Source organism: Xiphophorus couchianus, chromosome 13 (assembly GCF_001444195.1).
Source record: "Xiphophorus couchianus chromosome 13, X_couchianus-1.0, whole genome shotgun sequence".
Classification (NCBI taxonomy): domain Eukaryota; kingdom Metazoa; phylum Chordata; class Actinopteri; order Cyprinodontiformes; family Poeciliidae; genus Xiphophorus; species Xiphophorus couchianus.
In genome coordinates, this window is record NC_040240.1 from 1,383,512 (window position 1) to 1,396,947 (window position 13,436).

General features: G+C 37.9%; 1 protein-coding gene across 5 annotated transcripts in view; it reads left to right on the plus strand.

The window, feature by feature from the left end:
* The first annotated feature begins 211 nt into the window (after window positions 1–211).
* The window catches only part of mgaa (MAX dimerization protein MGA a), a 41,022-nt gene continuing 27,797 nt past the window's right edge, over window positions 212–13,436 (plus strand). For 2 of the 5 annotated variants that reach the window (XM_028036491.1, XM_028036493.1), the window contains exons 1-2: window positions 216–7,279; window positions 11,572–12,727. In XM_028036491.1, the coding sequence (XP_027892292.1) occupies window positions 11,625–12,727 (1,103 nt within the window). In that variant the 5' untranslated portion in view covers window positions 216–7,279; window positions 11,572–11,624. Of the gene's footprint in view, window positions 7,280–11,571; window positions 12,728–13,436 lie in introns of all 5 variants that reach the window. The other 3 variants (XM_028036495.1, XM_028036494.1, XM_028036492.1) reach the window with 3 other exon arrangements.

A 13,436-nucleotide genomic window follows, 5' to 3' on the forward strand; every position in this document is an offset into this window, starting at 1 on the left:
ATACACATTAAATTCAGGTGAAGGTTTTAAAGTAGAAAGGTTTTGGTAACACTTTATTTGAAGGGGTGTGCAGCAGACTGGCATAGTGCTGTCATAAACATAACACCTGTTATGAACATGAAGGAGTCTTTATGAATGTTTATGACTTGTCATGAAGTGTCATTCGGTAAATAATGACACTTAATGCAACGTTGTACTAAATGTTGCATTAAAAGTGTAAACTTTGGACTAACAGTGTCATTATTTACCAAATGACACTTCATAACAACAGCCATAAATAAACGTTCATGAAGACTCCATGTTCATAACAGGTGCTATGTCGTGTTTATGACATTATGCCAGTCTATGCACACCCCTTCAAATAGAATTATTATCAACACATTTTGCAAAATGTGTTATTCCTTTTTGCCGTTCACATGCACATATTGTAAGTCTTGTTAAAAGCCAAATTTGTCTTATTTTTAAGACCATTCATTCAGCCAGCTGACCTGCAGTGTGCGGTGGAAGAGAGCGGGAGCACAGGGTTACTTTATGCTTCAAAAATCTGAAGTCCTTTCTGCTCGCTCCGCCATTGTATTTAGTGTATTTTGGCGTTGTATGTGGCCAGATGGCAGCGATGAGCAGACGCCTGCTGTGTCCTGGTGAATCCGGGGAGGAACTGTTGGTAGTGAGTATGACTTCATGTACCAGGTAAACCATATGACAACCCAGTTTCTTTGGGAGACATAAATCTGTAAAGGTGTTGTGGCAAAGTTTTAGCTAGGGATGTACCGATGGGAAAATTTGGGCTGATATTGATATCCAGTATTGATATTGCTGTTACAGCTGATATTTATTTTTCCCTGCCCTTCTGACATCAAGAATAAACAACCACACCACTGATATGGTTTTTCTGCTTCAGTTAAGCAACCTCCAAACCATGTGACGCCATGCCAAAAAGTACTTTTTACACTAGGATGGAAATTAATATTGGTAATTAACATCTGCACATTCCTACTTATCACGCTCATGTCGATATGCTACATCGGCCGATACGATGTTAATGTAGATATATCGTGCATCCCTCGTTTTAGCAGTTTTGAAACTTTAATTGTAATATATTTAAATACCTATTTACACAAATGTATAAACAGACAGAAGACACCAGTCTTCCTTTAGGGTGAAAGATATATTTGTCAACAGTTGTTCGACCCTTGGCCAATGATTTTATTTAATTTAAAAATGACAATGACAGAAAATTTAAAAATGCCTCAAAGCTGAATATGGAAAACTCTATAAAAATGTGTGTACCACACTGAACTTGGGCCACAGGAAGCCAAGGAGATGATGGTCATTAGGAGATTGTCCTTTGGACAGATGAGACAAAACTGGACCTTTTTGTCAAGGCGTGTCAGTTCTTTATTCACTGATGCAGCACTGAAGCACACCAAGAAATGAACTCTTGGTTCATTTCTTGAAAAATGAAATGTGTTATATTCTGGGGCTGCTGTGCTACATCTGGTGCAGGGCGTCTCGATGCAGGGTATGATGAAATCTTAAGACTCTCTGGGTATTCTGGACAGAAATGTGCTGCCTTGTCAGAAAGCCTGATCTCAGTCACAGGTCATAGGATCTTTCAACAGGATAAAGACTCAAATGACCCAAGAATCACCAAGAGCAAAACGTTGAACTATTCTGAAGTGCCCTTCACTGCTACAGGAATTGTTCGATTACGTGGATTGCCTGCAAAGGTTGTGGAACAAAACATCAAGTACAGGCACCATTGTTTTTGTTCAGGCCTGTTCCATTAGTTTATTTTTTGTGTTTAACCATACAAAAGTGATTTTCACTGGTTTATTTTCAGTAAACTTTTATTCATTAGTACTTTTGTCAGTTTCAAGTTATTTTAGAGACCACTGTGAGTTTTTCAATCAACAGAGAGGCACCATCTGCCTCCTCACCACAAGGTGTGCTCTTTCACTTTTTATTGCTGTGCTGCCGTCTGTAAACGTGTTCATCTTGATCTGAGTTGAACATTGCTAATCTCTACTTCTGTTTGGTACTTTTATATTAATAACACTAGGCTACAAAAAAAATTTTTTTTTTGAAGTTTTGCACCGCTGAATCCAAAAACGACATTGATTTTTCTCAATCAGGTCAGGTTTTTATTCTAAATTCATGTAAAGAAATCTGATCTTCTGACTAAATTACATTTTTGTGACATTATCAGTTCATTTCTGTTCATATTTCTCATCCAACAAATGTTTCAAGGAAAAAAGGTCCAACACAGTGTATTAATTAAATGCTACAAACTTGGATTTCTATAAATTGAATAATAAACACTAAGGGTAAGTACATGTAAATTGAACATTATGTCTTCGTTGTGTAAAATTCTCCGTCTCTTTTCTGTCCTGATGGAATCTCTCCTCCTGCTCATCACTCAGGGATCCGGATGTCAGAACAAGTCCTGCATTTTGATGCTCATGTTGCTCCATATTCAGAAAGTTGATCTGATTGAGCAAAACCAATGAGATTTTTGGATTCAGCTCATCAACATGACCCTAACACAGTTGAAAACCCCCTGACAATTTTTTTGGCTGCTGACCAGAGTTATTTATGCTGCAATATTTTAATTCCCTTTGGGAGATTTTTTAGGATGCATTTTAATAGCTGTTGTGCTCATTGGAAAAACCACAATAAACTTGGAAATGAAAGAGGGTTTACATCATTAATATCAACTTGAAATTTATTCTCATACTAGGGTGTTGAGGTAGAGCAGCTGCCCGTTTATGGCATCTCTAAGTCCTTGATGCATTCAGTTCCTGAGTCTGGGCCTTACTTGCTCTTTACCTATTTTCTGTCTTATTTGCTGCAAATAAAGGCCACTAGAGCCAGAAAAACCTTCAATTTCTTTTTCACTAAAGCTTGATTAAAAGTGATGTCAACAAAACTGGACAATACAGTTTTCAAACACAAAAGCTAAGGATCTATTCTGAAACAGCCTTTATATAAAATGTGAAACATTGTCCTTTATTGGCAGGACTTTGCAGGGACATTGGAAGCTGTATTTCAATATGTCATTTTAATAGAACACCCTTATAACTGTGAACATTACTGGTGAAGTTTATTTGAAACATGAAACTATGTCAGTTTTACCCATTTTCACTTTAATATGTTTAGTGCTGTAAGAACAATTTGCCTCTTTACAGATTTCTGTTTTGACCTTTTTGTCATGTTTCAGACCATTATGAGACCATCCATTCCATCCCATCCATTTTCTATACACCCTTGTCTCTAGTGGGGTCAGGAGGGGTGCTGCTGCCCATCTCCAGTGAGACATTTGGGGTGAGTGGTGGGGTACACCCTGGACAGGTCACCAGTCCATCGCAGGGCCATTGTCAGACCAGTAAAATCTAAATATGTACAAAATTATTTAATTTATTAAGGGAGACATCCAAACCAAGCTGCCCTTATGGGAAAAGTTGATCTACTTTATTCAATCACAAATTAATCATATTTTTGCAGTTAGTTTTCACGGGCCACACTCAGGTCTGATTACTGATTTGACTTGTAGAATCAAGAAATATCACTGAACAAGAACCTGACTGACAACATGAGGTCGGCTCAAAGATTTGGAAAGCCAACACTTTTGACTGACTCAAACTAAAGAAATTCAAGGCAAATAGTAAACAGTTCTACTGCCATCAGTTTTCAAAAGGTAAGAAAACCGTTTCTAAGACTTTGGAGCTTCTTCCCAGAATTAGCAGGCCTCCAAAAAGTATTACAAGAGTAATTTATGTGGTTGGTGCAAAACACACAGCTAGCCAGTTCAAAGGATGGCTTCAATCTGATTGGTTTGCACATCAGAATCAGCTTTATTGGCCAAAGTTCTGTAGAAACAAGGAAGAAGAAATCTGACTTTAATTTTACATGCTCTTTGTGTACAGACTTCACATATAGACAAATCATTTTGGGATAGATGAAATTTAAAAGGAAACTAAATCAATAACCCAGAAGAACTTCTAAAGTTCTGCAGGTTTCACCTGTCTAAGTTAAGTTCTGAGTTAATGATTCACCAACAAGAGACACTGGGCAAAATGGCCTCCAAGGCAGGGTCCAAAGCCAGAATCACAGCTGGTAAAGAAAAAACAAAGACATGCCTCTTGTTTTCCAAAAAAATCTAAATCTAAATATTGTTTGGACTGATGAGACAAAAGTGGAACATTCTGGAAGACGTATTGGTCAGGCTATATGATTGCATCTGGTGTTGGACGAGCTTAGTGTTTTATTACATTTACAATTAAGAATCCTGACCATTAATGCTCCCATTTTAATACATTTTGATCTGAAAACCGAGAAAGAGGACGGCTCAAAGAACATGAGTATTACTCCTTGGCACCATCGTCTCACAAGCACAAGATCCCAGGTTTAAATCCTGCCTGGAGCCTTTCAATGCTGAACTTGGACACTGTTGTCCAGAGGAAAACTGCAGCTCTAAATGTCTGACAAGAAATGTTGAAAACCAGAAACCAACTGCTTAACTGTATTCCATGTGCAGGTATGTTGTTTTTTTTAACACATAGTTGTTCCGATAACTGTGTTAAAAAGGATAGCAGTTGAGCTCAGGAACTATACCATTTTAACTGGACTTGAATGAAAATGAGATCTTGAAAATCAATTCCTTGTTAAAATAGAATGAAATAAAACAGTGAAACTAAAAAAAATACAAACATTCAGCTGTTTGTATTTTCTGGATCAAATATTGATCCAGAAACCAGCCTGGGTTATGGTTTAAAATCCAATTAAAGAATGCAAGCAGATTTGTATTTCTGAACACCTTTAGTATCTTAAAATTTTTTTTTAAAAAAGGTAAATGGAAATAAGCAGGGGAAACACAAAATAATTCAGATCGATACAGAGTGGATCTGGATCAATTAGTTCCTTCATACCTCAACATTTACTTTTCCTCTTGCACAAACCATCTCATATTTAAACATGGTCATTTTTGCTGGTATTTAAATATTTCAGCAAATTATGAGAGGTTATAAAAATGTTCAAATCAAATTTGTTTTAATCAAATTTTGAAAATTGTAATTATTTCACAGGATGTATGATATAATATTAGCGTCAGCTGATGTTTGTGGGTTCTATTAACAAAAAAACAAAAAAAAATATTTATATATATATATATCGGTCCAATAAGTAAAATTGTGCCGACATTAACTGATTTCCATCTTGGTCGTGTGACATTAATAGTGATGCAGCGCAGGATTCAATTGTGTTTAACTGAAGAAAGAAGCAATAACAGCAGTAGTTGTGTTTACATTGACCATTTACTTGCGCAGTTTGACATTTCAAAAATGAATTTGACAAAACTCGTTTTTCGATACGTTTTTATCACTACGATGATTGGCTGAATAAAAATTGGTTTATTTCACAAAACTGCAATGAAAAACTTTTAATAAACACCTTTTTTTTCGCATCACGAGTCACAGGCTCAACAACCGGATGTTGCCACTCGCGCAAACCACAAAGAGGAGGAACAGGAAGTAGTTGAAGGACTGTGGCACCGCAGGTTTTATGATGACATGGCACGTGAACAAACTTTTTCACGTGTGATTTTGTGTTTCTTATTCAATGGAAACATTGCCAAATTGTTTTTTTTTTTTTTTCCAGAATTAACGGAATATTGACAAAGTTTCGCACACAGTTTTATTGAAACACAGCTAATGTGGTTGTTTTCTCATCGTGTATTTTTGGTTGGATATCGGCCCAGATTTTCACATTTGTGCATCCCAAATACTGAAATTTGACTTATGCATTGATAGAATATGATGCTTGTTCAGATCAAAAAACATGGTAAAAAAAATACCTTAAGTCATCATTTGTTGAAGCTGGTTAAGCTTAGCCAAGTTTATGGACAATGTAAAACATTTTTATGACAAGCAGCTTCATTCCATTCTTGACTTTTTAGATCAAGAAAGATTAAACGACAAAAACAGGGCAAAGGACCTCCAACTTGTAAATTAACATACAGTCAATTAAATTGTCAACTTTTGTGGAGGGGAAGATGGTGAGTCATATCTTTTATTTTAGCAATATCTGTTAATTACATCACCAGTTACCCAATGTAAAGACACGAACCAAGTACAGCTCCATGTCAACGAGCTCTCCCGGTGTTTAACGTGGCACAACATCTCGCGTGCAGTTCATGTTAGTACGACACAAAAGAATACATCAGAATATAACTTACCAGCGTCATTTGGCAACAGCGTCATACCAGCAATGCTATCCTTTACAACAGCGCCCCCCGTGGCTAGGTGTCTCCCCCTCCCAACTACAATCAAACGGAAGTCGAAGGGTTCTGGCCAACAGACCACGCCCATACTGCAAGCTTCCACATCCCGTCCCGAATATCTTCAATATGCACACAAACACACTTGTTATCAAAATATATGATTCTTTAACATGCAGTGTGATTTGCAAGCAGCTATGCGGTCTTCTTGGTTCCATCCTTCACGGTCCATTTGTCCGGTTCGGGTCTGTAAGGGAGATAACAGAGTCGAGACAAATAACTCCCCCCGCCCCGTGTGTGTTACCCTACTCCTAATCTCCATCTGCGGCCGCCATGACGGGATGACGGTGTTTAAACCCGGCGCAAACAACAAGACTCAAGACAATATATTAAATACAGAACATCGATGTCCACATCTCGAAGACGAAGACTATTAAATTAAATGTGTTCACACAACCTAATGTTAAAAGAACTGTCAAACGTCAAAGCACGGAAACAATAAAGAAAGCACTATAATAAGAACAAATAACCCGTTACAATCCAGATGAGTTTTGCTTCCGTCGCAATTTCTTTAAGCTGTACTTCTATTCACAGAAGAAAACATGGATCCAGATGCCTGCTCGTGTTGATCTGAGAGAGCTCACCCTCGAGCCTCGAGTAGCTAGTGACATGTGAACCCCGAGAGGAAGGCGTCAGACGGAGAGCAGAACCGCCCTGGGTCTCTTCCTGTGGGTATCCAGCGTCAAATCCTGTACTTCTCCGTTGTTTGCGTAGCACGAACACGTTTCACCCAGGTGGCTTTTGTAAGATGGCGTCTGAGTCTGCGCAGTTCCGGAAGAAGAGGACTGTGATGGTGACGTAACAAGAAAAAAAAAGCGTGTTATGTTTTTTTTTTTTTAACAGTGAATGGTCCTCATGTGCACGCCAGACCGATGGAGTTATCGACGACAAGGACGGATTTGATGTGGCATCAGGACACACTCCGTGTGCTCCTATAGGCAGAAGGTAATGTGCGTGCAGATAGAAGAGCACGTGCTGGGATATGTTTGATGTTTGGTGGGCAGCCATTACTGGGCTGTGACTATGGCCTGCAGCTAGCTAGGTATTTCTGGCTTAACAGCACAGTGATATATGTACTATCGGATCTACTGAGAGCACAGAACAAAGACAATCTTACTAACATACCCGGCATTTCATTTGACTCTTTTTATCAACTGCATCCTTCACCATCTTGCTGCCATTAGTCGCTGGCTAATGGCAGCTTTTACATCTGAAACATAATCAACAGGATAGTTAATAACATTATATGTGTGTCTTAGCAGAGTGGGTTTTAGACTGAGCATACATTTGGCCAAGTCTCCAAGGTTATTCATTTGACTGTGAAGGACTAATCTTTAAACCATTGTCCTTAGTCAAACAAAAGAGCAGCTAGTAGCTGTTAGCATTGATTCCAATATGGAAGAACCACAAAATCTGTTGAAGGTTACCGTCTTGATTTTTCTTAAACGTTGATATGTTTTTTTCTCTTTAATAACAAACCTTCCCAAAAGAAATCAAGTTCATAATCTTAAATCAACGTCTAAGGTAGAAGACCGAGAAGCTAACCATGGCTAACCGCTATTTTGTTTGAACTTCTCCAGAATTTGACATAGTACCTGAATCATACCAATATTTAAGCTTCCTGTTGTGTTTCAATCCAGTTTTGTCCATCATCTACCCCCGATTGTTCCTTGTGGGTTGGTGCATACCTCCAGCAATCAATGGGCAAATGGTGGGTACAGATCACCAGTCCATCACAGGACAAACAACCAAGCTTAGTGGCTTATTCTTAATGTCAAGAAAATTAAATAAGAAGCAAGTTAACCTACTATGCAGCTTTTTTGACTCTGGGTGGAAGCTCTAGTACCTGGAGAGAACCCACAAATATTTATGGAGAAAATGCAAATTCAGTACATAAAGATTCTGATTTGGGTTTGAACCGAGGACCTTTGTACTGCACAGCAACAGTGATAACTGCAGTAAAATGCAGCCCCAACCAGTATTGTTTGACTTATTAACTTTGTGCCCAAAAGTTGCTGCTTTCAACAGAAGACTATTGAGAAAGGTTTCCTTCTACTTTAACAGCCAGTGGCCTGAAATAACTTTCTGTGATCTTGACTGATTCTTGGTGTTGAGATATTCCAATGTTGTGAAAAGCCAGGTATACCATCCAGTTTAAGGTTCTATTAATAGAACACCTGGATTGGCCAGTTTTCTGAATATGTTTAGGTCATAGTGTAATGCAGCTTTGCCCTCACCCCCACTGTTGCTGTGCACTGCTGATCAGCTAGCTAGGAACCAGCTAAAGTTGCTTTCAGTCAAATTTGGCTGTTGGGTATTGCTCCTTCAGTTGGAACTCCATTTGGCAAACTTCAAGTTTTAGGAAAGTTTGATGGCAACTGTAAGCACATAGCTTGTCTTATTAACCAACTTATAGCAGCTGGTTATAGTTGTTACTATTTAAAGAACAGAATGATGAGAAGAGATAATAAATATCTCCACAATGTCTCAAACCATCATATTTAGTGGTTTGTTTACAATTTTGCTTAAGTAAATATAGTTGGAATAATGATTGTTTTTCGGACAATTTACTGACATCTATAACTATGATGAGGAGATGTGTTCTGTATTTCTACTGATATTGTGACGCTCTTGTTAATTTGTCCTGACATTTATTTCTGGCTATCCCACATTTTCTTCAATCTTTCCTTCTTTTCCATCTCCACTCTCCCTGAATATTAGCATCTTGGTCACTAAGATTCATATCAGTTGAGGGAATAAAATGAAGTCTTTCAAACTACATATCGTATTAGCAAGCAGAGTTTCTGTTAGGAGGCAGAAATATTGTGCTAGTTATGACTCCACATATTGTACAACTTTAAACTCCACTAAATAATATCTGTCAGCAGAATGTCGGGTCTAGTTGTTTTATTTAAATAAGGCAGTCGTCATAGATAATGATGTAGATGTAGAACTTGAGGTTTTTCACTCGGTTTTTTTCCACACAACATGACAGAGTGTTGACTGAAAGTTGAATTCAGCAACTGTTTCAGCAGTGGAGACAAAACTGAACTTTGCATATACAGACCTATTCATTATTGAAAAGTTTTTTTTCAGTAACTAAATGTACCAAGTCAAATATATTAAATGCAATAACTCAGCTTTCTTTGTTAATTGTGACGATTTTCTGCTTCCAGCTAATGAAAACATGACGTTTAAGAATAACGTATTACATCAAAGCAATACAAATCATTTTTAATAAATAAATGTGGTGGTAAGAATTAGTTTTATGTCTGCTTAATTTTCAAAATAAATGAGAGTGTAATTTATTGAAAATGACTGTAGAACCAGGACATGAAGTGCAGCTGGAATGCCTTCTTACCAACACAGTCATGTTGAAATTACAAGTTTGACTAATTGGGGGACATTTGCTTTGTAATATGGAATAGGAAGAGTGCTATTAATATTTTAGGATTTTAAACCTTCAAACACTTGCTATCATACAATCAATCAATCAAATTTTATTTGTATAGCACCTTCCAGCAACAAGGCATTTCAAAGTGCTTTACATCATAAAAACTAAAATACAAAGTCATAGAACACAGTCAACAATAACACAGTACTATGTGTTACTAAGATCCAATAGGAAATGCTTACAAATGTATCCATACAACTATAATTAGATGTGCAATGGTGGGTTTTACAAGCAGTGGCCAGTTTACCAGTAGTTGTTCTGGACAATATGTTTGGGGTTTTCCCCCACATAAAAACTACAACACATGCAATATTGTTTGTTTAAGCTTTATTTCAGTTCTACAATAACATAACAATAAAATATTAAATTAACAACCAAACCTGTCCCTCCGGTTTCTGGATGGAGACAGAAGTTTGGAATCTGTGTGTGCATCAAAACCTGTGTGTAATGTTCACTTAGCTGACTGTGGTGTGTGTCTGTTGTTGTCATGGTTTTAAATGCGCAGATTACAGTTTTACATAACAAAATGTCTGACTTTATAAACTGCAGGGGCAGTTTACACACTCACACTACTTTTGTACCTAGAAAAATTTGATAGGCTGTGTAAAATTGGCTTAGTGTCCCCCAGTTAGTGTCAGTTGTTTTTAGGCTGAAGTCACATTACAACTATTTTAAGAGAGAAACCCATTTCCTACTGCCCATAAACGCATCCTGATGAGCCACATTCCAGGATGGAAAATAAGAAACCTGTTCTTTTTCAGGATGTATAAAAGTAGGGCTGGATAATATAGCTTAAAAATAACATTTCTAGTTGTTTTTTTTCATACCAAATCCAATTTCTGATTTAAAATTTTTTTTTAATCTAATTTTCTTAAAAAGAAATTCCAACTGACAGAAAATATTTTTCAAAAACTGGATTCAGTCTCTTCTGGGATTTGACCCGAATTCAAAGTCCAAATAGATATAAGCCATAAAGCAAGGTGGTAGAACCAGGCTGAGCTGATATCACTGAACAATGGAAGCCCAAGGAATGTAATGGAGAGGGAAAGAAAATCAAAAAATAGATTTTTCTCCAAAAATCAAATCATCATAAACAGAAAGTTTGATTAATTGATAAAATTGGTTTATTGCCCAGCTCTGTTTAAAAGGAAACTGCATTCTCTGTGACATATGTAGTTGGTTTAGGCTGCCAGAGAGTGAGAGAGAGCAAGACCTTCTACAGATAATGGCTTTCATTGTCTTTCATAAAATATGTAACTTATTGTTACATGCCAGTAAAATATAATATAGAATATTATATTGGGATATAATATTCTAAAGTATATTTAGAATTTAATTGATAAAAAAAACCAATGGTGATATTCTGATTTACAATGGCAGCTCCCATAGTAGCGTAATGGTTCTGTGCTCCCAATATGATAAATTAACAACAGATAATGAAAAACAATATTTGAATTTTGTTCTATCTTCATCTTATATTACAGTTTTCAAGAGAAATCCAAATCGGCTAACGTTGTTAGGATGGAAATGAGCTACAAAGTTCTGATCGGTTCATCTCAATTGTGCAGTGTTGAGTGGTTTGTCTCAGAGTTTTTAGGGGGACTTTTTAGGATCAGGAAAATGTACGATCCAACTATATTTAGATAAAGACTTGAGGCACAATTCATCTTTTACACTGTTGCTCTAAGCTGTACATTTAAGATTGGAAATATCGGTTTGCTGTATCCAAAATCTCAGATGAAATGTCCAGCTGTACTGACACAGTATGGATCTTGTTTTTCAGGATGCCATCTTGAAATATTATGCCGAGAAGTGGGATCCTTCTGGGGTCGGTTCATGGCCTCTTTGAAGACTCGTCAAGGTATGGTGATCCTGAAGGAAGGGGTGACTGCCCCTGCAGCAGCTCCAACGGCTGATCATTCACCTGCATGCCTTGTGGCTGTAAGACCAGGAAAGGTGCAACACAGTGGGACTGTCCAGGGCATCTGTGTGTCCACCAGTGAAGCAAATATTAGTGGAAAACAGAAGATGCACCCAGCCAAGGAGGCCATCATGAAGATGGGTGAACTCAGGCATCCCACCTGTATAAACTCTCCTTCTGATGTCCTGTCACCTGACTGCGACTGTAAAGATGTCAAAGTGACACTAGACAACAACGGCATGTGGAATGAGTTCTATAAATGTAGAACAGAAATGATTCTGACCAAGCAAGGGAGCAGAATGTTCCCTTACTGCCGCTTCCGCGTCACTGGCTTGCAGTCATCAAGGAAGTACTCTCTGGTCATGGACGTTGAGCCTTTAGACGGCAGTCAGTATAGGTGGACGGGTGAGAGCTGGCAAGTTTGCCGAAAAGCAGAGCTTCACGTGAGGAGTAAGCCTTTCGTTCATCCAGACTCCCCAGCAACAGGTCAGCACTGGATGCAGAGTCCAGTGTCCTTTTACAGACTGAAACTCACAAACAACACCTCAGACCAGGAGGGGAACATTATCCTGCATCCGATGCACCGCTATTTACCGCAACTGCATGTGGTCCAGGCAGACAAAGCCATAGAAGACTTTAGACTGAACGGTCCCAATGTTCTCACTTTCACTTTCCCCCAGACTGAGTTTATAACAGTCACCACATACCAAAACCCCCAGTTTACCCAGCTGAAGGTGAACTACAACCCGTTCGTTAAAAAACTGAAGGAGGACCGGGTCAATACATGTGGCTTAAGACTCAAAGGAAACGCAGACAAAGATTCGAACAGTTACGAAGGCAAGACGAACACTGAGCAGCATCCCGTGAAGAAGAGCTTAAAGATTTTGCTAGCAAACCACAAACCCAGAAATTCAAAAGCATTGGACATGAAACTATCACCGCCAAAAGAGCCTCAGGAAAAATCCACAACGAGCAACACCCAGCCAGCCGCTGCCACCACTCCAGTGGAAAGTCCCAGGTAAGTCCTGACAGTTCAATGTGAAAAATATTTTATTACTTTTTTGCCACAGCAAGAAGTCTTTAGGTCCAAGTCAAGATGTCATTAAGGCAGCGTTCTTCAAGAAGTCTCTGTTTCCACGGTCTCTCAAAGCCCTGAAAGACTAGGCTGGTATTTTGTATAGAATGAATGGCAAATTTGATCTCAAAAACGACTCTTCCAGATCGGTCTGGCTTTCTAAAATGTTTTCTCTTTGATATCTGGTGGTTCTCAGTGTTTAGTAAACTCCCTCTGATAGCATACCAAAATGGATTCTGTTTCTTGAGAAGACCTTTTGTCCTGTAGAATGGAACTATCACTTTGGATTACCTTATTGTGGCAGAGGTTTATTTTATGAATTAAGTACTGACATTTGTCCCGTTGTTTCCTTGGTTTTTAGCAAAAAACATTCTCTAAACCTTTGTGAAACCAACCCAGCATTGCTTTAAATCACCTACCTGCATTTTTTAAATATAACTGTACATTCCTCCTATTTAAAAGTAAATCCTAGTTTTAAAATTTAAATGAACGATTCTCAAATAAAACATTCCTGCTTATAAAACATAATTTAATATCCATGCAACAATAATTGTAATGAGTTAAAATAAGTGTGGGTTTTTTTTTATTTAAAATTTTTTCAGTTTGTTTGTTTAATGCATCAATTTGTACTGACACTGCGGGTAACTTTACA